Source organism: Antechinus flavipes, chromosome 6 (genome assembly GCF_016432865.1).
Source record: "Antechinus flavipes isolate AdamAnt ecotype Samford, QLD, Australia chromosome 6, AdamAnt_v2, whole genome shotgun sequence".
NCBI lineage: Eukaryota > Metazoa > Chordata > Mammalia > Dasyuromorphia > Dasyuridae > Antechinus > Antechinus flavipes.
The window spans coordinates 133,210,246-133,233,242 of record NC_067403.1 but is presented as its reverse complement, the minus strand read 5'-3'; the positions used below and the strand labels follow the sequence as shown (position 1 = coordinate 133,233,242).

The window sequence follows — 22,997 nt, the reverse complement described above, 5'->3', positions numbered from 1 at the left end:
ATCTCAGCCTATTGCATCTGAGCTTGGCCCCATTACTTAATACTCTTTAGATATAAGTCTTCTAGGCCAAAATGCTTAGTATTGTTTGCTCTTTGTTCCGCTAACAAGCTTATCTCTTGTTCTGGAACTTAACCCATTTGCAGTTCAGCCTAAGTAAATCCAGTAGGCTATGCCGTTCAGTGAAAGGGCTCTTTCTTTGAGGTCTCTCAATAAAACTGATTTGTCCTGAAGATCTTTCCCTGAAAACATTCTGTAGCTGCCGAAGACTTGTTTGGGAAGTTATTACCCAGCATCTGCTCTGCAAAATGTTTAAGAATGATTCATTCAGACGTTTGGAACCTGACAAGGAAGGCCATTCAGTCTTTTCACCAGCAGAACACAATATTGTGGCTGCTTATTTGATCACAGCAGGTACTTATATTTTTTTCCATTTGAACAATTGTGTTTTAAAATAGGGGAAGAAAAAGAAAGATGAGAGGGAGTTTCAGTTAAATCAATATGATGTAAATTGTGTCCCCTGGATCTTGGTGGGGGAGATAGACCTGGGTTGGAAAAACCTTAAATCACAACTCCTCCAGCTCTTTGGGAGCAGCCCCACTAAACTGTTCCTAGGGAAAACTCCCATAATAATCTCCACCTACAATTCAATTGGAGATCTTGACCTGGGGCATAATAATGGGGCACCCATTATTGATTAGTCCCTCAAATTCATCTGGAGATTGGTCTTAGCCTTGGGCCATAGAAAACTAATTATAAAAAAAACACACGTCTTTATTCCAAACCTATGCTAAATTCCTTTTGGAACTAACCCTCTGGGAAGTTGGTTCTCAGTGTAATAAACACTTTTTTTTTTTTTTTTTTTCTTTTGGCCAAAAACCTCCCCTGATTGGGACTGCAAATTCTTTCACAAAAACCTATGACACTAGCCTGGGAACTCTATTGCTGTTAGGATATTTCTCACCCCTCATTTCTCATACCTCAACAAATACATCTCAAGTACACTAGGTGTCTGATCATAATGTGACATGGGAGAGAAATGGGTAAAAGTCCTTACTTTGCAATTTTAAATCAATAATTGAAAATATCACCTCAATTTGGCCACTACAATTAAATGGAGTGCAATAAATTATTTTATTAGAAATAAAAAGACATGCTCTACTTCAGTGTTTTTTGGCTTTTTTTTTTTTTTTTTTGTCATCTGTTATTTTTTCTGACAGTTTTTACAACCTTATGTATATGATGGATATTTGGGCTTGGGGTTTGTTTTCATAGATTTTTCTTATTTTTTTAACCAGATTTCTGATTTCACTGATATGGGGAACTTCTGGTAAGAAACTTCCTCTACCAATGAAGTTTGACACCTTCTCTGCAACTTAAAGTGATAAGGAGTTGCCTAATGATATGAAATGGAAATACAGTGTCTTGAAAAAGAAGTACTTTGGATTTCTTGGTGGCAAATCCATGGAGGAAAAAAAAAAAGCATTTTTTATTATCATTGATGCATTGAGAAAATCTAGCAATTTTCTTTTAGAATTTTAGAAAATTGCTAAAAATAGCACTTTTCCCAGAATCATTTATATTTCTTTAACCAAACAATGATTTTTATCAAACCATGATTTTTTATTCTAAAATGCAACTGAAAGGACAACAGAGGTATTAAGACAATAAAGGACAGTTTTGATATTCATAAAAAATTTTTATGCATTTGCAACTTTGTGCTACTATCTCACATTTCTGAAATAACCTCTTATCATTTTGAACTTATTAGTAATTTGAAATATTCTCTCATATAAGAATAAGTTTTCTTTAATTAAGCTAATTTATTGAACCTCAATGTTCTCTTGGTTCCTTGCTAAATTATTTTAGAACTTAGGCTGCTTCAATTGGGATTACATTTACAATAAAGTTTGCCCCTTAAGTTGGATATGGGTTCAAACCTGCAGATTCTTTTGAGATTCTTTGTGACACTGTCTGTGACCCCAATCTTTTGATTGAACCTCAACAGTAGTATAAAATAGTAATCTTCATATAGATAAATTTAATTTCATTATCACATTCCATTAATTTACTATACTATAGTTTATTTAGATATTCCCCAAACATTGAAGTTTTTCATAATTGCAAGTAATAAATATTTTTGAACAAATACTGATGGGCGTATGAAACTGTGTTCCCTTTTGATCTGTAAAATGAACACTCTAAAATTCTGTCTCTTTTGATTCCTGGTCCCCCAGGCTCTGTGGAGTCTGTGAGACAGAGCTTTGTTGGGCTGGACCGTTTCTAAGGCAAATCACCCCCATTGATAGTTGGATCTCCATTCAAATTCAGGCTGAAAAAAACTTTAAAGTAATTTCAATTGGGAGATCCTGATCTGATCAGCTCAAACTGCCCCCAGCCACCTCCCATGCTCCCCAAGATCTGCTCATAAAATAGGTTTCTGCTCTCTCATTTCTTTGCAGAATGTCCAAAGTCTACCAGGACTTCTGCCTGCTGGGGATAGACCCTCTTTTCAGTAAAAAAAGTTTTGCTATTTCTCTACCAGGACTTTGAAATTGAAGAAGTCAATCTTTCTAGCAAAGCTGGCTCCTCATCCAACAATAAACTTCCCTTTTTTTCCACCTAAAACTCTTTGGATTCATCTTTCATGAAGGACCTGTGCCAACCAAAAGGGGATTCCCACAACTCTTATGACTGCCACTAGAACCTCATCAGTACCTTTTCATCTTTCTCTCTCCCCTCTTCTTGGCAATACTTTTAGGAAATGATACCAGCTTAAAGACTTGCTGGGTCAAACTGATTATTTTTGTAATTCTTGTAATGCATGGTCAAATATTTTTAGAAAAAAGATTCTACCAATTTAAAATTCCATCACCACTTAATGTGTGTACTCACTGTCCATAATTGTATAACATTGAATTTTGTTACTTCTAATTCTCTTTGCCACTTTGATGGGGGTCATGTCATACTTCAAAATTGTTAATATTTATAACACTTTATTCTTTCAACTGAATATTTTTTATGTCATTACTATTTATACTTCCAATTTTGTTTATTGGTTGGCCATATCCTCTGTCTGGAATCATTGGATATTTTATCTTTAAATGATGTTATTTGTTCCTTTTAAGGGAGGGACTATGGAGGAACAAGAAGGAAGGAAAGAATAATCATTTATTTATATAGTATCTGTTATGTACAAGACACTCTCTTGTGTGATTTTTTAATAATAATTTGATAATGATAGCTAACATAATATTTAATATGTGTTTATAGCTTTACAATTTATTATCTCATTTGGTCTTCACAACAAAAGGAAAATGCTATTATTATCCCCATTTTATACATGAGAAAACTGAGGTTAAGTCACTTCCCAAGATTCATTTAAGCTAGTAAATGTCTTGAGACTGGATTTGAACTCACAAATTCTGATACCAGGAATGGTGTTCTATCTACTGTGCCACCATCTGTCTTATAAATGTCATATGTTGATTTTTTTTGTTATATTTGCTGAACAATGTTAGTTAATTGTTTTAAATATTGTGGATTTTTTGTTATACAGAAATATTTACCTTGTTTCCAATAATTTCCCCAACTAGATCATGAGATGGCACCACACTGCACAAAGTACTGAATATGGAGTCAGGAAAACTAGAGTTCAAATCCAGTCTCTTTAAATTCATTATTTGTATCATCCTAACAGGTCACCCAAGGGCTTACTGCTTAAGTTTTCTCAATTATTAAATGGGAATAATAAACTACTCCTAGGGTAGATGTAAGGATCAAATGAAATAGTATTTGTATTAGTGCTTAACAAAGAGCCTGGCACAGATACTTAGATTCTTAGTAAAACCTTCCTTCCTTCCTCCTTTCCCTCCCTCCCTTTGTTCATTCTTCTCTTTCTTCTTCCCCCTTTCCCTTCCTACTTTCCTGCTTCCCTTCTTCCTCCATCTCTTTTTTCCTCCCTCCTTTTCTTTCAGTTGAATCAATCCCTAATCTTAAGGAATTTAAGTTTTATTAGAGCACCATTAAGATTAAGTAGCTAGGTGGTATAATTGATGCTGGTCTTGAAATTTGGAAGGCCTGAGTTCACATCTTACTCCAGATATTTACTGTATGATCTTGGACATGTCACTTAGCCTATTTTCTTTATCTGTAAAATGAGGGAAGTAGACATAATGATTTTTCTGCTTCCTTCCAGTTCTAAATCTTTGATCTGATGAAAAGATAAATATAATATTCTATTCCTTTTTTCTTCTAGATGACTTACAAATTGTACTACCAATGAATATTTCCATTGTGATATTTTTCACTAGCACCTTAAATTCAACATGTCCCAGACTCAACACATTATCTTCCCCCCAAATTAGTATTGTTATTTAACTTTTCTATTTTTTTTAATGGTGCCATTATTTTCTAGTCACTCAAGCTTATATTGTTGAAACTATCTTTGAATTACTTCTCTCTCATCCCACATCAAATGTATTGCTAAGTTCTACTTTCACAATATCTCTAGCATGTGAACTTCCTCTCCATTTCTACTGTAAACATCCAAGTTCATTAGGACTTAAATATATAGATTTACATAGATAATATGCAGAATATATAAATAATAATTGAATACATTAGAGTTGATGTTGCCAAAAATTAAAGATGTAGTGATACAAGCAAAGAAGACCCAGGACAGAGCTTTGAAGAACATGTACAATTAGGAAAAACATTTATATAAGCACCTCTTATTCATGTCTTTTTCTCAACACACTTTCTTACTTATTCTTAAGATTTCAGCTTGACTTTTCTTTTAGGATGAGAGAAAATCCAGGAAACTTTTCACAGTCATACATGGAGAATTTCTGTTCTATTTTCCATGCATCCATCTCAAGTTCACTGAGTCCTTGGGTAAAGGATGTTATGTATAAGTTACGAGACATCAAGCAAAGACTGGAGAGTAGTGATCAGAATGGGAAGAGACATAGGAGGACCTGGAGAGAGCAATATAAGGAAAGAAGGGAGAAGAGAGCGTATCCAAGAAGTAAGTCTTCAATGGTGTCAAAAGCTGCATATAAGAAAGAAAAGGATTGAGAAACAGCCATTGAAATCAACAATTTGGAGAAAGAACTTCTTTTTTGTGGTCAATAACCAGATTTTTAAGGAATTAAGAAAGTAGGGAGTAAGGGGGTTAGGTAATGTCTAACAATTTGGTTATGTAAAGAAGGTATGATTTGAGATAATAGTTTAAGTGAATGGTAGAATTATGAATCCATTTATTCATTCTTTTATTTGTTTATAGAATGGATAATATCTGAGCTTGTTTGTAGGTATTGGGGAAGGAGCCAGTAGATAAAGAGATTGAAAATGAGAGAATTGGATAGATGATCCAAAGAGTAAGTTGTCAGAGAAGACAAATAAAGTGATGAGATCTAGGGCAACAAATAAAGGAGTTAGCTTTAGCAAGAATGATTTTTTCTAAGATGGATACAAAGAAAAGAAGAATGGAAAATCATGTAGAATGGTTTTGAGATGTAAAAGGAGGGGATGAAGAGCCAATTACTTCTTTTCTCAAGCAAGTGTGAGACAAGGAAATTTTTAGAAGAAAGGAAAAGGGATATAATAGCAGAATATAAAAGTATGGAGAATAAAAAAAAAATTAGTAAGAAAAAATAAATGGATTGCCTTGAAGTGGTGAGGATCTCTGAAATTCAAAAACATTTTGAAGCTGTGTTGCAGGGTCAACAGACGGAATCATTGACATTACCTTCTGATACCTTCTCAATTTTTTTTTTTTTTTTTTTTTTGGTATGTCTGTGCTAGAACTCTTGCAGTCAGCAGCCATGGACCCTTGACACCATCAATGGATATTAACTTTCTAATTATTTAAGTCTTCCTTTGTTTTTGCCAATATGGTTTTATAGTTGACTTCTTAAAAATCACATGGATTCAAGTAAGCTAATCAATATTTAATATTTGTTTTGTTTAATATTTCAAATTTGTAGTTTTATTGTGGAATATTTAGTTACTACACTATTTATTGATTTAATTTTTTGGTTATGTTATATTTTTGAAATTTTAATATTTTATTGCTCATTTAATTTTTATGTGTCTACTTCCATTAGAGAGTAAGCTCTCTGAGGATCCCTGGTACTCATATTTTAGTTCAAAGTTCTTTTTGCATCAGCATTTATTCAAATTGGCATTTCATGAACCTCAATCTGATGTTACTTTTCCATTTATATTGTTTGCCTTATTTTTTTGACTATTTAGTTCACTTTGCATCAGTTCATGTAAGTCTCTCTTTTCATCATATTTAAATGACAATTTTCAGTGTATTCTGAGATCTTTAAAAAAAAGTTATTATGTGGTTACAGATTGGTTGAAGTGCAGTTACTGCTAAATCATTCGAAGGCATCTTCTCTCAAAGTGAAAGAAATGCCTTTCTTGATTTTTCTGAAGGAAGAGCCGAGAATTAAGTCAGAGTATCTGATGCAATGACTGCATCAGATACTCTGACTTAATCCCCTACTAAGGAACTGGGCAGCCAAGTGGCAGACCTCTGGTTCAAATGTGAACTCCGACACGAACTGTCTGACCCTGGGCTAGTTATTTAATCCTGTTTGCTTCATTTTCCATATCTGTAAAATGAGCTAGAAAAGCAAATGGCAAATCATTCTATCTAATATCTTTGCCAAGAAGATCCCAAATGGGATCACAAAGAAATGACTCAACAACAACAGCTAAGGAAACAAGACTCAGGAGTGTCAGTTACACTGGGAGTCTGGATGCTGGTTCTATTATTGTTAAAGATATTCTAAGATTTGTAGATTTTTCTCAAGTGCAAATATTACCCCTTGCTTATTAGTGCTTCCTCCAAATCAGTGAAGGCGAGGAGATCAGTATGGGTACAAAATCATATTATGGTGATCATTCTGGCTACTTTGATATTCATCTTGATCTTGCTTTTAGACATGTACAAATTATACTGAGTGCCTTGTTTTTTGTGTCTTTGTAGGTATCATAAGTATTCTCAGCAACATCATTGTGCTAGGCATTTTTGTTAAATTTAAGGAACTTCGGACAGCAACAAATGCAATTATCATAAATTTGGCTGTTACTGATATAGGGGTTAGCAGCATTGGTTATCCCATGTCTGCTGCTTCAGACCTATATGGAAGTTGGAAATTTGGATATGCTGGATGTCAGGTATTTGAGAACTTTTGCCATTTTAGAGAATAATGTGGAACAAGAATAGTGGTTCTGGAGTCAAAAGACCTAGATTGAAGTTCTTCTGAAATTTACATATGATCTCGGGCAAAATTTTCCTTTGTCTAAGTTGCCTCAACTGCAAAATGAAATTGTTCTACCTAAGCAAGGATTCTTAACCTGCCAGGAAATTTGATATCTTTATGTCAATACAATTGGTGTCCTTTGATCCCTGATATATTTTATTTCATTCATTTAAAAATATATATAGTCCAAGAAGGGATACAAAGGCTTCACCAGAATGCAAAGTGATTCCTCCATAAAACAAAAATGTTCAGAACTTCTGTATTAAAGAAACTTTGAAATTCCTTTCTGCTCCTAAGCTATGATCTTAAATATTGAAAGCAATTTTCATTTTTGGAAAAAAAAAAGAGTAATTGGAATTTTTTAAAAAGTGGTTTTATTTTAAGTGGGAATTAATCACAGCAGCTTGTTGGACAGTTAGGAATTTGGTCTTGACCAGAATGACATCAGAGGATTGAATGGTCCCTTATTTTTTTTTCATTAATCCAAACGGGAATATGCCATAAAGGAAAGAACACTGAAATGGAAATCAAAAGATGGGGTTCTAATTCTGATCTAGCTATTAGACAGGTATGTCAGAGGTTGAGGAACCTAGCAAAGGGGGAAACATTTCCAAAGCTGCAGGTTTATGTAAATTCTCAAAAGTTTATAAATTTCCTTGATAAGAGGAAAACCACCAACTGAGCCTGCTGTAACCTGAATTTATTGGAGAGGAGAAGGACTGCTAGGATTCTTGAGTCTTGGACATATTACATTTAGTACCTGAGTCCCATCAAATAAAGGTAGTGTTTTGCTTGAAAAAAAGAATTTTTAAGGGGACTTAAAGTCACATGCATTATAGGGGATATTATGAAGAGATCTAGAATTAATTTTGCTATAGAGGACATGGAAAATCAGCTGAAATTATTAGCTTAAAAGTAAAGACATCAAATCATCCAGCATTTTATTAAGCACCTAAAATGGTGCCAGATATTATGCTAAATCCTTGAAGATAAAGAAAGCAAAAGACAGTCTTTGTTCTTATATAGCTCACATTCTAATGTGGGAAATGCTATGCAAACACCTATGTATCAGCAAAATTATACATACTCACATATGCATATATTATATATAGAGAGAAAGAGAAACTAATTTGCAGGTAATGTCTAAGGGAAGGTATAGTATTAAGATTAACTAGAAAAGGCCTATTGTAGAAAGATAAGATTTTAGATATGATTTGAAGGAGGCCAGGGGATCCAAGAGGACAGTCAAGTAGCTCTGTGGATAGAGTGCTGGGTCTGGAGTTTAAATCCAGCCTTAGATTCTTATTAACTGTGTGACCCTGGGCAAGTCACTTTACCCTGTTTGTCTTAATTTCCTCATCTGTAAAATTAGCTGGAGAAGGAAACCACATTAGTACCTTTGCAAGAAAACCCCAAATTGGTTGAGTTGAATAGATTTAACAGTTAGCCAAAGGTTTTTTTTTTTTTTTAAACCATTAAAAGAACAAATGACTTTCTGTTATAAAATATTTTAAAGTGGAATTATTATCTTGAGGAAATTTCTTCAGTTATGAGTTCATCACCTGCTTACCTGAAGTGAACTTATTAAAAGAGTAGAAACAAGCAAAAAACCCTGTCATTTTACTGATTAAAAATTAGTAAGATTAAAATATGACTGAATCTAGATAAAATATTTTGAATCTAACAATCAGATAACTGTAATTGCTTCTTGGGAGGGTAATTAAAATTGTGTCTGATTCTTACTTTCAGATTTATGCTGGTTTAAACATATTTTTTGGAATGGCAAGTATTGGATTACTCACTGCTGTGGCTATTGATCGGTACCTGACCATCTGTCAGCCTGACCTCGGTATAGCACTATTCTCATGGACTTTGAAAAGAGATTAATGATGAGAACTGTGTCACTGCACCATTGTACACATCCATATCCAAAACAATTTTGATGGTTCTGAGCCACATTCAGTATTATTTTTATGTGAGGGCCCAGTTTTTTCAGGCCAGATCCTCTTCAATTATCTATTCTAGTGGTTCTTCATCTTTTTTGATCTCAAGACCCCTTTCCACTATTAAAATTGGGTTACAGGTATAAGTACTAATCATATTAGAAATGTTTTAGGATTATTTTGAGTTGGCTGACTAGCATTTACTAAGTGCCTACAATGTGCAGTGTATTGTGGGTTATGATATGCTTAGGATACAAAGACAAAAAAATCCCAAATAATCTCTGTTCTCCAGGAGCTCAAGCTTTGTTTTGACCTCATGAACTCCCTGAAAGGGTTTTAGAGACTCCCAAAAGGTCCCTAGATCATACTTGAAGAACCACTGAATTGGCATACAACTTCTTTAAAATTTCTTTAAAATTTCCTTTTCATCTTAAACCTCCATATTCAACCCAGGCTTTAACTTGGTCCTTTCTAACAACTTCCTATTAACTATAAAGTAACTGCACAACTGGAAAGAATAGCTGTAGGTATACTCATCAATAATTTTGTTCTTTACTCTTTAATAAAATATGCATATTTTATTAAAGCTTTTTTATTTTCAGAACATATGTATGGATACTTTTTCTTTTTTTTATTATAGCTTTTTATTGACAGAACATATGCATGGGTAATTTTTACAACATTGTCCCTTGCACTCACTTCTGTTCCAACTTTTCCCTTCCCTCCCTCCACCCCCTCTCCTAAATGGGAGGCAGTTTCATACATGTTAAACATGTTAAAGTATATCTTAGATACAATATATGTGTTCAGAACTACAGTTCTCTTGTTGCACAAGAAAAATTGGATTCAGAAGGTAAAAATAACCTGGGAAGAAAAACAAAAATGCAAGTAGTCCACATTCATTTCCCAGTGTTCCTTCTCTGGGTGTAGCTGATTCTGGCCATCAGTGATCAATTGGAACTGAATTGGATTTTCTCTTTGTCGAAGATATCCACTTCCATCAGAATACATCTTCATACAGTACTGTTGTTGAAGTGTATAATGATCTCCTGGTTCTGCTCATTTCACTTAGCATCAGTTCATGTAAGTCTCTCTGTATTCATCTGGTCATTTCTTACAGAATAATAATATTCCATAACATTCATATGCCACAGTTTACCCAACCATTCTCCCATTGATGGGCATCCATTCAATTTCCAGTTTCTAGCCACTATAAACAGGGCTGCCACAAACATTTTGACACATACAGGTCCCTTTCCCTTTTTTAAATATCTCTTTGGGATATAAGCCCAGTAGTAACTCCGCTGGATCAAATGGTATGCACAGTTTGATAACTTTTTGAGTATAGTTCCAAATAGCTCTCCAGAATGGCTGGATCCGTCACAACTCCACCAACAATGCATCAGTGTCCCAATTTTCCTGCATCCCCTCCAACATTTATCACTATCTTTTCCTGTCATCTTAGCCAATCTGACAAGTGTGTAGTGGTATCTCAGAGTTGTCTTAATTTGCATTTCTCTGATCAATAGTGATTTGGAACACCCTTTCATATGAGTAAAAATAGTTTCAATTTTGAATCATCTTTAAATTGTCTGTTCATATCCTTTGACCATTTATCAGTTGGAGAATGGCTTATTTTCTTATAAATTAGAGTCAATTCTCTATATATTTTGGAAATGAGGCCTTTATCAGAACCTTTAACTGTAAAAATGTTTTCCCAGTTTGTTGCTTCCCTTCTAATGTTGTTTGCATTAGTTTTGTTTGTAAAAAGGCTTTTTAATTTGATGTAATCAAAATTTTCTATTTTGTGATCAATAATGATCTTTAGTTCTTCTCTGGTCACAAATTCCTTCCTCTTCCACAAATCTAATTTATTTATGATTTCATTCTTTATGCCTAAATTATGAACCCATTTTGATCTTATCTTGGTGTATGGTGTTAAGGGTGGGTCCTGCCTAGTTTCTGCCATACTAATTGTATGGATACTTTTTCAATATTGACCTTTGCAAAACCTCGTGTTCCAAATTTACCTTCCCCTTTTCCCCTACCCTCTCTCCTAAATAACAAGTAATCCAATATACAAGTTAAAAAAATATATGTTAAATCCAATATTTTTCTTTACTCAACTCCCTACTATTCTATCTCTTCTGTTTGGATGAGAGTTAACTCTGAATTCAGCACATATTTGTTCTATACTTTTGTTTCTACATGTCAGGTAGCTCCTTTCTCGATTTCTTCCCATTTTATTTAAAACAATCTCCTGCATGATCCATCTTCTAAAAGATGACCAAGAAATCTTGTACCTCATTTGTATCTCTTTAGGCTTGTGATATTGAAAATAACACACTAATCTTAGAATCTCAATTGCATTTTTAGGAAAAAGATCATCAATCTATTTCTATCATTCTATCTACTGATCAATGGGCTCACAATAAAATCACAAGTATGATGCTCAGAAAGTATACAAAATCTTTCAGTCCTCTACAATGAGATATAGCAGAACAGATGCTGCCCACATAGCATTGGGACCACATTTGTTAATTAGGTAGTATCATAAGGTAACTCTTGGATCAGAGTTGATCCTCTTTGGTCTTTATTAGAAAAATTCTTATAATATTAGGGACTCCAGGTCACATTTCTCCTTAGAATCAGTTTTGCTTCGGTTGAGATTCTAGTCTAGACCAACATCAGAGAGGAAGCTGAAAACTCTGAGGGGTTTGTTTTTTGTTTTTAATCATTTTCCAGAAATCTGTTGGCAAATTCCATCTGGTCATTTCCTACAATATGGGAATTCTATAATTTTCCTTACCCATTTGCTGACACAGTTTAATTTGCATTTTTGTAAAAACCGGAAGAAGACAACTGGTGGTTATTTAGCAGATTGAACTCTTCATTGCTGTGAAGTCAATAAAACTGGAGTCAGAAAGGAAGGGTGAATGCTTGAGTAGAGATTTCTTTGTTAAATTGAATGTTCTAAGTACTAGAGAGATAGAAGATAGATAGATAAGATACTAAGTAAAGAGTAGGTCACAGACTAAATTAGTTTATCTGCTTTTGATTGCACAAATACCTTTAATAATGAGATATGTATGCATACACAAAAGTTTAGAGAATAAATATGCTAAAATGTAACCTTCCTCCCCCCAATCTAATAAATATTTTATTCAGTCTCAGTTTAAAAAAATATCAAGTGAAAGTACAGAACAGCTTATTGATGAATGATGTCAGCATTATGTTTATTGGTCACTAGGAAGAAGAATGACTTCTTTCAATTACACCATAATGATTCTGACTGCTTGGGTGAATGGCTTTTTTTGGGCCTTGATGCCTATTGTAGGTTGGGCTGCTTATGCTCCTGATCCAACTGGTGCTACGTGTACTATAAACTGGCGGAAGAAAAATGCGTAAGAGTTTTACTATGTAAAATTACATACTACAGATTTAGACATTTTTTCATTCCTCTGGGTTTTGATTTAGCTCACTTATTTTTTCACTTTTTGTTTCTGTTTAAAAAGTATTCCTTAGCCTTGCAAATGTTTTGAGAGCAAGAAGATTTTTTAGACAGGGATTGATACAGAGCAAAGCCTATGATGGTGGAGATGGGTTGAATGGGAGGTGAAATTTCACATAAATTTTTCAGATTATATGGTTTTTGAGAGCAAGATGAGATGTGCGGAAGTTCCCTTTAATTGTTTTGAGGGAGATATCCAGTTCCTATTCTGCCTACCTATATGGACAGATAGTTGGTAAAGTAGCGAGTGTACTGGATTTGAAATCAAAAAGACTCATTTTTTTGGAGCACAAATCTGGTCTCAGACACTAGCTGTGTGATCCTGGGTAAGTCACTTACCTGTTTGCCTCAGTTTTCTCATCTGTAAAATGAACTGGAGAAGAAAATGACAAATCACTCCAGTTTTTCTGCCAAGAAAACTCCCAAATGGGGTTATAAAGAATAGAACATGACTACATAACAGTTGAACGACAACATCTATCTATATCCTTTCCTTTCTTGAGGAAAGGGATCTCATTTTTCTTTGTTATTTCTTTGTAGGAGTATCTGGAAGTTAGGACCTAGAATGGAGAAGAAGAGAACTGGGAATGGGGTGGTAACACAGAATTCATAATGATGGATGTTTAGGTCTTACTGTCTACTCATTCTTTACAATCTTTAAGAGATTGCCTAGGAACAAAACATCTTTTGGTTGTTGTGTAGACAAAGTGCAGCTCCCACAGGAATTCTGGGAAAAAGCTAACAGAAATACTGCTATATAGTTTTCCTGGGAGAATGAAGTTCCTGAGAAGAATTTTAGTATAAAAACCAGAATCAGATCTTAGATTAACTTTAAAATGATGAATTTTCTTTAAAAAAAAAAGTAAAAAACTTAGAATTATGAGTGATATATAGATAAGAATAGTTTTCTCTATTTTTTTGTTTCAGAATTCTTTAGGATAATAGTTGTCTTTATTTTTCAGATCTTTTGTTTCTTACACGATGACTGTTATTGCTACAAATTTTGTCATGCCTTTAGTGGTCATGATTTATTGTTACTACAATGTTTCTCAAAAGATCAAACAATATATTCCTAGCAACTGCCCTGAATACATAAACAGAGACTGGTCAAACGAAGTAGCTGTAACCAAGGTAAGAAGAGATATTTCTTTTAGAAAATTGCTTGATTGTGTAAATGCATCCCAATCTACCATCACATTTATGCTCTTACGTTGCAATCACTTAATCTCCATGTCTGCTGTTCTCCCTTACTCTTATCCCAACATGGCAAGTAGAAAGTTATCAAAGATTATAGGCCATTATCCTTTTTTTTTTTTAAATATCTTTTTATTGATAGACCGCATGCCAGGGTAATTTTTTTACAGCATTATCCCTTGCATTCATTTCTGTTCCGATTTTTCCCCTCCCTCCCTTCCACCCCTTCCCCCAGATGGCAAGCAGTCTTTTACATGTTGAATAGGTTACAGTATATCCTGGATACAATATATGTGTGCAGAGCTGAACAGTTTTCTTGTTGCACAGGGAGAATTGAATTCAGAAGGTATAAATAACCCGGGAAGAAAAACAAAAATGCAAGCAGGTATATTCATTTCCCAGTGTTCTTTCTCTGGGTGTAGCTGCTTCTGTCCATCTTTGATCAATTAAGGCTCTCTTTATCGAAGAGATCCACTTCCATCAGAATACATCCTCAAACAGTATCGTTGTTGAGGTATATAATGATCTCCTGGTCCTGCTCATTTCACTCAGCATCAGTTCATGTAAGTCTCGCCAGTCCTCTCTGTATTCATCCTGCTGGTCGTTCCTTACAGAACAATAATATTCCATAATGTTCATATACCACAATTTACTCAACCATTCTCCAATTGATGGACATCCTTTCATTTTCCAGCTTCTAGCCACTACAGGGCTGATAGGCCATTATCCTAAGGAAGTAATTGATAAGGCATTTTCAGCAACCACAAGACTAGGCCAATTTTTTTGGTCTCAAAAACATTTGCTGCCATCACATTCTCTCCTCTTGCTACCTGAATGGGGGAGTCACTGCCTTTCTCTTTCCTCTCTTCCTGTGCTGGCACACACCCCTCTCCTTCAATTCCCATCTCTGGCCAGTGCTTACTCAGCATTCCCCAGTCATGTCAGAGGAAAGGGGGAGGGGTCAGAATGCTGACATAACACATTCTGGATATTGCCAATCTGTGTTCTGGGCAGCCAGGTGGTACAAGGGATAGAATTAGTAGGCTGAGAGTCAGAAAGACTCCTCTTTTTGAGCTCAAATCTGATTTCATTCACTAGCTATGTGACTGGGCAAGTCACTTAACCTGTTTGCTTCAGTTTCTTTATCTGTAAAACAATTTGGAGAAGGAATGGTTAAACCACTGCAGTATCTTTGCCAAGAAAACTCCAAATGAAACTCATGAAGGCAATCATGACTAAAGTGACTGAACAACAAAACACTTATATTCTAGGGCTGCCTATTTTTAAGTTTAAGAGTCTCAAAGTTATACTTAGAATTTGGTTAATGTGTTCATGTTGTGCTTGCTTCTGAACATATAAAGCTGTCTGAACATATAAAGAAGATGAAACTGAGGAAATGTATGTGAATTGTACATATATAAATTGCACTATATAAAACTCACAGTCCTAAGAGAAAGTATAAGAAATGGGCTGCTGATTTCACTGGTATAGAGAATTTCCAGGTGAGGAATTTCCCTTCAACAAACATTTATTAAGTGTTTATAGCATGTCAGACAATGAGCTAAGCCAAAGAAAATATAAAGAAATAGTCTCTAATGTACATTCCAATGAGGGAGATAGTATGTAAAATAATTACGTGTATTAGATATATGCAGAATAGATGAGAATAATTTGAAAAAACCCATTAGCAGCTAGGGGAAGGTCATCACCATCTGAAGCACATCTCACTCAATGGCCAGAGTATTGGGCCTGAAGTCAGGAAGATTAGTTCAAATTTGGCCCAGACATTAGTTGTATGACCCTGGGTAAGTCATTTAACCTTTATTTATCTTGGTTTCATTAACTCTAAAATAGGAATGATAGTACTAATTTGTAGCTTGTAGTGAAGATCAAGTGAGATATTTGTATAAATTACTTAGCACAGTGCCTGGCATATGATAGGTATTATATAAATGCTTTTTTTTTCCCTCCTTCCCCTTCAATTTTATTTTTAGAGATTTGTCTTATAGCATTGAAAACCTAAGAGACTTGCCTAAGGGTCCTCATAGTCCATAAGTATCAGAAGCAGGACTTGAACTCCAGTCTTCCTGGCTTTAAGGGCAGTTCTCTAACCATTATTCCACAATGCTTTGCCTATATTAGGTCAGAAAAATGTTTACATTGATAAATATTTTGTTTTCCAGATGTCTGTGATAATGATTTTAATGTTCCTGCTTGCTTGGTCCCCTTATTCTGTTGTGTGCTTGTGGGCTTCTTTTGGGGACCCAAAGGAGATTCCCCCAGCAATGGCCATCATAGCCCCTCTCTTTGCAAAGTCTTCCACATTCTACAATCCCTGTATATATGTGGTTGCCAACAAGAAGTAAGTGCTTCGAAACAGAAAGTATAAAAGGTGTATTAATGTAAAAATGTAACAGTTGTATGAGTTTATGGCATAGATTTGGAGTTGGTAGGATCATCACATCTGGTTGAGGACTGAAGTCCAGAGAACTAAATGATTTGTTCAAAGATTCCAATGATAGTATATGTAGTGAACTCAGGTTTTACTAACTCTGGTTAAGTAGATAGTACAGTAAATAGAGTGCAGGGCCTGGAGTCAGGAAGATTTGAATACAAATGTGATCTCAGTTATAAACTGTGTTAACTTCACTTAACCCTGTTTGCCTTAGTTTTCTCATCTGTAAAATGAGCTGAAAAGGGAAATGGCAAACCACTTCAGTATTCTTTCCAAAATCCCAAATGGGGTCATGAAGAATTGGATATGACTGAATCAGTTGAACAACAGCAATTAATTATATCATGCTTCCTCTTTAAATTCAATCAGTAAACATTTATTAAGCACTTACAATCTACTAGTCACTACACTAAACACTGGGGAGGGATACAAAAAGAGACAAAAGAGAATCCTTGCCTTCAAGGAGCTTACAACAGAGGTGACAAAGTGCAAACATATATAAAAAGTAATCTATATAAAGGATAAGTAGGAAATAATTAACAAATCGAGGGTCCTAGAATTAGGAAGAGTTGGAGAAGATTTCTTAGAAAAACTGGGATTTTAGTTGGTTCTCACAGAAAGCCAGGCATTCATTCTTTGGATCTGAGGAGAGAGAGCATTCCAGGCATAGGGGACAGTCAGTAAAGTGTAAGAAGACTGAAAAGGTAGGAACCAGATAAGTTTTGAAGGGATTTAATGGCAAACAGAGGATTTTGTATTTGATTCTGAAGATGATAGGAATCATATTTCCACTGAAAGGCAGTAATAAAGACAATGGACTAAAGTCCTCAAGCAAACAAATGGTTGCAGTTTTCAGAAAAGAAGTATCCTATCACATAGAGAATGAAAATTAAATGACTATAATTTTTTTTTCCAATTTATGGGCAGTAATCTGAATTGGGTCTTTAGATAGTTTGTATTTCATCTATTTTTAAAGGTATTCAAATAGAAATGTCAGACTTAGAAAGTTTAAAAAATTAATATTTCAAGCAAATTATGATATAACAGACTGATTTCTTCCCTTCCTCATAGGTTCCGGAGAGCTATCTCTGCAATGATTCAGTGTCAGACTCATCAATCAATGTCCATTTCCAAGGCATTACCAATGAACCTAACTTGAGATCAGCTTTTGAATTATGAAAGCAAAAAAAGCCAAACTGCATAATTTTCCTCATTTTTGGCTGTATTTTAACTTTATTTAATGTTCCCCAAAAACTGATAACCTACTTGGATTCATATACTAACTTGGATTCTCAAAAGCTGGGATGGTTATCTACTTTTATTTCATGTGCCTTTTAGTGTGTAATATAGTATTATATGGTGTTCCATCAGTATTTGAATTGTTGAATGGAATGTTCCTAGCTAGCATATTAAAAAGACCCCAATACTTTATCTCATTTTTACTGTATTGTTGAAGAAACTGAGCAAGATAGAGATTAGAGAGTATTTAATAATTTATTAAATGGGAGAGATATACTGGGACCAAATGGATCCATGGTTTGGTCTCAGGGCTGAATGAGACTATCGTCTCCAAGAATCCAGCAAACAATGAGAGTTCTCAATGACATATATATACACATTGCTCAGACTCAGGGGGAAGATTGAGGTGGGGGCACAGTTAGGGTGCTGAGACCAGGAATGGGACTCTGACAATCTGGTTCTGACAATGTGAGGGGAGGCATGGGGGGAGGAACCCTGGAGAGACATCTTGATAAGACAGTATCTGACATTCTGGTAGCTTGAGATGGGGAGAGGCATTCTGATATTCTAAAACACAAGATCTTTTATTTATCAAATATTCTGATAAAGAGGGAGGGGAGGTTTTGCAGGACTGAGAAGCAGAGAAGCTGAGTCAGGTCAAGATAATTAAAGAAACTGAGAACATTACTTCTAACATTACTTCTTTTTATAATAAAGTTAGATGATTTTTTAAAAAGATCAAGTCATTACTTCATGGCAATGTTTAAGGAATAAAACCATTTAATAAACCTAAGTCAAAACCATTTAATTTTTCTGTATATTACTTTTTGCTTATTTTGCTTCTTTTGGTATATGTATTAGTCTTTTAATATATTGATTCAGTGTGATATAACCAATAGATAGCAGACCTTGAAATCTAAAAGATATGAATGAAAGACCTTCTCTGCCACATGGTGATTATGAGACTCTGGGCAGATCATTTAACTTCTCAATGTCTCAGGCAACATTGAGTTGCCTAAGAGTATAAATTGATCTGCTTTGATAGAGGGATTTTCCTCATTGGAGACCACCTATATAAATGGATTCATAGATCTGGACTAAAATCAGTTATGCTGAGATACTAAATAGAAGTCACTAAATTACAAATGGGTAGTTTTACAAAAGCTCATTTCTAAGTTTGTTGTTTATAACTTAGAATATATGATCTCGGAGAAGTGACATTATTAAAGGAAGTTAGCTAGTTTTTTGGGTCAGGTCACAAAAGTCTATTTGACACCATAACATGCTTGATGTGGTTCTAGTGGTAGAGAATTGAGGTGTGAGAATCCCCTCTCGTCAGCACACAGATCCAACATGAAAGAATTCACAAACCCGAAAAGTCTGGATGGCAAAAGGGATTTTTATTAGCACTGAGAAGCCAGCTTTGCTAGGAAGACTCCTTAGTGGCACAGTCCTGTCAGAGAAATAACAAAAGTTGTCACTGAGAAGAGGGTATCTTCACAGTGGGCAAGAGTCCTGGCAGGCAGCTGTGCCAAGAAGAGAGGTCCCTTGGCAAAGCATAAGCCTATTTCAGACTTCTGCAGAGATTTGGAATTCAGAATTGTCTTTTATTGGTGGTCTGGGGCTTGGGCTTCCATTGAAAATTGAATGAGAATCCCTCAATGTTGTCAGTGCCCTCAGGCCTCGATTTCCAGTTGAAAAGAGAGTATTTATCTTGAAGTTTCAAGCTACTCAATAGGAATATCAGGCCCAGATCTCCAATTGAATAAAATAATTTTGAAGGCTTTTCCCCAGAGCCTGGAATTTCCTGGAGAGGATCCAGGCTACCTCCAAAAGATCAATGGAGGGTAATTTGACCAAGATCTCCAATTGAATGGTGCCACTTAACTTGGAAAAGGTTTGGCTGGGAAAGTATGCTTTTTCCCAGACTTTTCGGAGTTTGAGATCCCGAATCTAGTTCAATCCTGTCAATGCTTTCTTCCAAAAAGTCTCATTCCTTCTGCTCCAGCATCTCATTGTAGAGTTGGAGTGACCTTTAATTATTTTTTAAAATAAGTTTATTGATATATTTTGTTTTTATACTATTTGGATTTCCCTCATACTAAATAATAAGAAAGAGGGGGGAAATTTGGGGAAAACCAAGCAAGATAGTACAAAAAAATCTTATGTGAGAGAGCTTCTCATTTCTTCTTTAGGGTAAAATTTGGTTATTATAGTTTTGCAATATTCAGTTTTTATTGTTTGGTTATTAATGCTTCATATATAGTGTTGGGTGTAGAGTCAAAAAAACTGTTCTTCCTGATTTCAAATCTGGCCTCACATACTTGTTAGCTATGTGGCCCTGGGCAAGTCACCTAATCCTGTTTGCCTTATTTTCCTTATCTTTAAAATGAGCTGGAAAAGGAAATGATAAACCATCCAGTATTTTTACCAAGAAAACCCCAAATAAGGTCATGAAGAGTTGGACATGATGGAAAAATAACTGAACAATGGTTCTATTTACATTGTTTTATTATGTTGTAATATATATTATTGTATGTTATACTATGCATGCTATATATATGTACACATATATATATAATATATAATATATATACAATATATTATATAATGTAATATATATTATTTTCTTGGTTCTGTTTATTTTTTTGCATCAGTTCATAAAGCTCTTTCCATGCTTTTCTATATTCATCATCACTTTTTATAACATAATAATATTGCATTATATTCATGTACCATAATTTATTTAGCCATTCTCCAAGCTACTTAAACAATACTCCATGAGGACAAGCTTCTTGGGTGGCTATCACAATGCCCTGAAAACAGTAGATACTTAATTCAGGTTTGTTTCATTTGTTTCAGACAGTTGAGTAGGCTGAGTCTGCATGCCCAAGTTCTATAGTCTGTGGATAATTTTGATATGCCAAGGTTTACTTTTCACTTTTATTTCTATTAAATCGATATAGATGGGTGGTGGGAGGAGGCCCTGACAGACACAGAAAATGAGAAACTTTGGGGAGCTTCTAATCTGTTTTGGTTGATGAACAATTGTGTCAATGAAATTATGTATTTTTCAAGGTATCAATATTTCAGGAACAAATTTTTTATTCTTGTTTCCAAAGTTGTCTTAATTCAGGGATTATGGATTTTGCCACCCTCTGGCTGTTCAACAATAGTAAATGATATATCCATTTATTGACAACAGTCTCTTCATTCAAGTCTTGTGTCTGACATATAAAATCTGTGTGACAATGGACAAATCACTTTACCTCATTGCCCTGTGCAACTTTCCAACTCTGTAAGTTACAGAAGAATTGCCAGTAATTCTCCAATCAGTGAAATCACAAGTTTCTATTTTTTTTTTTAAATCATTTATTATCTAGCTATTTTTGTTTGTGCCTATGGGATTTTCTGTTTGAAAGATTGCTAATATTTTTTTTCTTATATTTAATTTTTTTTAATCAGTAAACATTTTTTTCTGCTTCCCATCCCTGCTTCCTGAAAAAGAAGAAAAACATAATTCTTGTAACATATTTTCATGTTCAACTCAACATTCCATCAACCACATTCAAGACTTTGAACAGGCCTTTCTCCATTCCTGGAATGCACTTCTCTCAGAATTCTTTTTTTTCCCCCAAGTCTCTTCTCACCTTCTTTATGAGCCCTTCCTTGATGATCTCTATCGTTAGGGCTCTGTCTTTCCTCAGACTACCCTGTATTTATTATATATGTATTATATGGGTATCTCTTCTACTATAACGTTGTAATATATTGAAGTAGTACAGTAGCTTCTTTTGAAGGCAGGGACCATCTTAGTTCTTCAGTATCTTGCACCTCAGCAGATGCTTAATAAATGCCTAATGGTTAATTGAAAATTATTCATCTCATCCTTTCATTTTAAGGATGAACATAGGTCAAGAAGCATCTTATTCCTTCTGAAAGATGGCTACAATTATGATTATTTTCTTGGATTAGAAACAACATGTAGTTGTTTTGGGGGGGAAGACAAGAACATTGCTTAATTCTTTTAATAAAAAATATCAATTCTGAATATATATTTCCTAATATTTCTCAATTTAAAATTTTCCTAGGTTTCTCTGACTTTTCGTTCAAATATATTATACTCAACACAGAAAATATTAATACTGGCTATAGGGATTATTGTGTTTTAGAAGTACTCAAATGTAAATTATCTATCAAATTATTGTCAGGTGAAAGTCTTATTGTTCATTGCACAGTAAACTGTACAAGGTGTCCCCAAACTGTGGGGGCAGGTTTTAAACTATTAAAACTTAAACTTCTGTTGGCCAAAGATTTTTTTTCTTTTTCTTTTCTTTTTTTTTTTTTTTTGAGTAATTTAATTTTTTCAAAAACATGCAAAGATAGTTTTCATCATTAACCTTATGTTCCTATCTCAGTTTTAATAGTTTAAGCTATTGAAGTTTATTTAGCTGGTGATATCCTATATATATACTACATGGGAGGGGGACTGTTTCAGGTAGGAATTGTTAGATATAATTGTTAGGTATAATTTTGCCCACTAGAAGGAAGTGAGAAGATAAGAAAAAAAGACCAATTAGGAAAACTGATGAATAGGGGTTTTTTGCTTTCATATATATTTTTTGATGAATAGTTTTTTAAAGAAGATATTGGGGAGGTAGAGCGGTAAAGTGGAAAACCCAACGGGTTCAAATTTTAGTTCTACCACTGACTATTTGTGTGATCTTGGGCAAGATTTAACTTTTTGGGGTGTAACAGTTTCCACTTCTATAAAATAAGGGAGTTAGATTAGTTGCCTGTCTAGACATATTCCACTTCTAAGTGTAAAAATAACTCAGGACCTAGCTATTTTATTTTCTGGGCACCTGCTAAGCTATTGCTAACCAGGAGATGGCAACATTGTTAATTTTATCACAACAACAACAAATTATACTTTTTAAATTCAGCTTTCTTTGTACTTTCTTTTGGAGTTATATGCAAAGTCAGTATATTTTGTAATAAGATGTATGATAATCTTAAGAATTCAAACAATAAAATCTTGCGATTTTTAGCCTTAAATAAATACTTCAAATTGCAACCCACTTTCATTGGAAAGGGGTTTAAAAAAACATGCATTCCTTTCTAAATCTCCATTTAGACAGCTATCAACATTTTCCCATTGAACAATTTATTTTTTTCCCCCTTAGAATATGTTATTTTGCTGAAGCTATATACGACTCGTAGACTGATCCCTTGTGAGATACATTTGAAGGTTAAGTAACTACAGATCTCAGCTAATCCTTTGTAATCTCTGATAAACGGACATGTGATACTCACAGGCTCCTGAATGCTTGGGATTTGTTTTTTAGCTTTTGTTCTAATATACTTTAATAAGAGGG

The 22,997-nt window shown here is 34.4% G+C and overlaps 1 protein-coding gene across 1 annotated transcript; it reads left to right on the top strand.

Annotated features, from left to right (window-relative positions):
* The first annotated feature begins 305 nt into the window (after positions 1-305).
* Positions 306-18,249, top strand: RRH (retinal pigment epithelium-derived rhodopsin homolog). The gene is made up of 7 exons (XM_051966707.1): positions 306-411; positions 7,001-7,191; positions 9,027-9,126; positions 12,471-12,624; positions 13,694-13,862; positions 16,109-16,287; positions 17,452-18,249. Exons 1-7 carry the CDS (start codon positions 306-308, stop codon positions 17,537-17,539), a joined length of 987 nt encoding a protein of 328 aa, XP_051822667.1. The 3' UTR covers positions 17,540-18,249.
* The last annotated feature ends 4,748 nt before the right edge of the window (positions 18,250-22,997 follow it).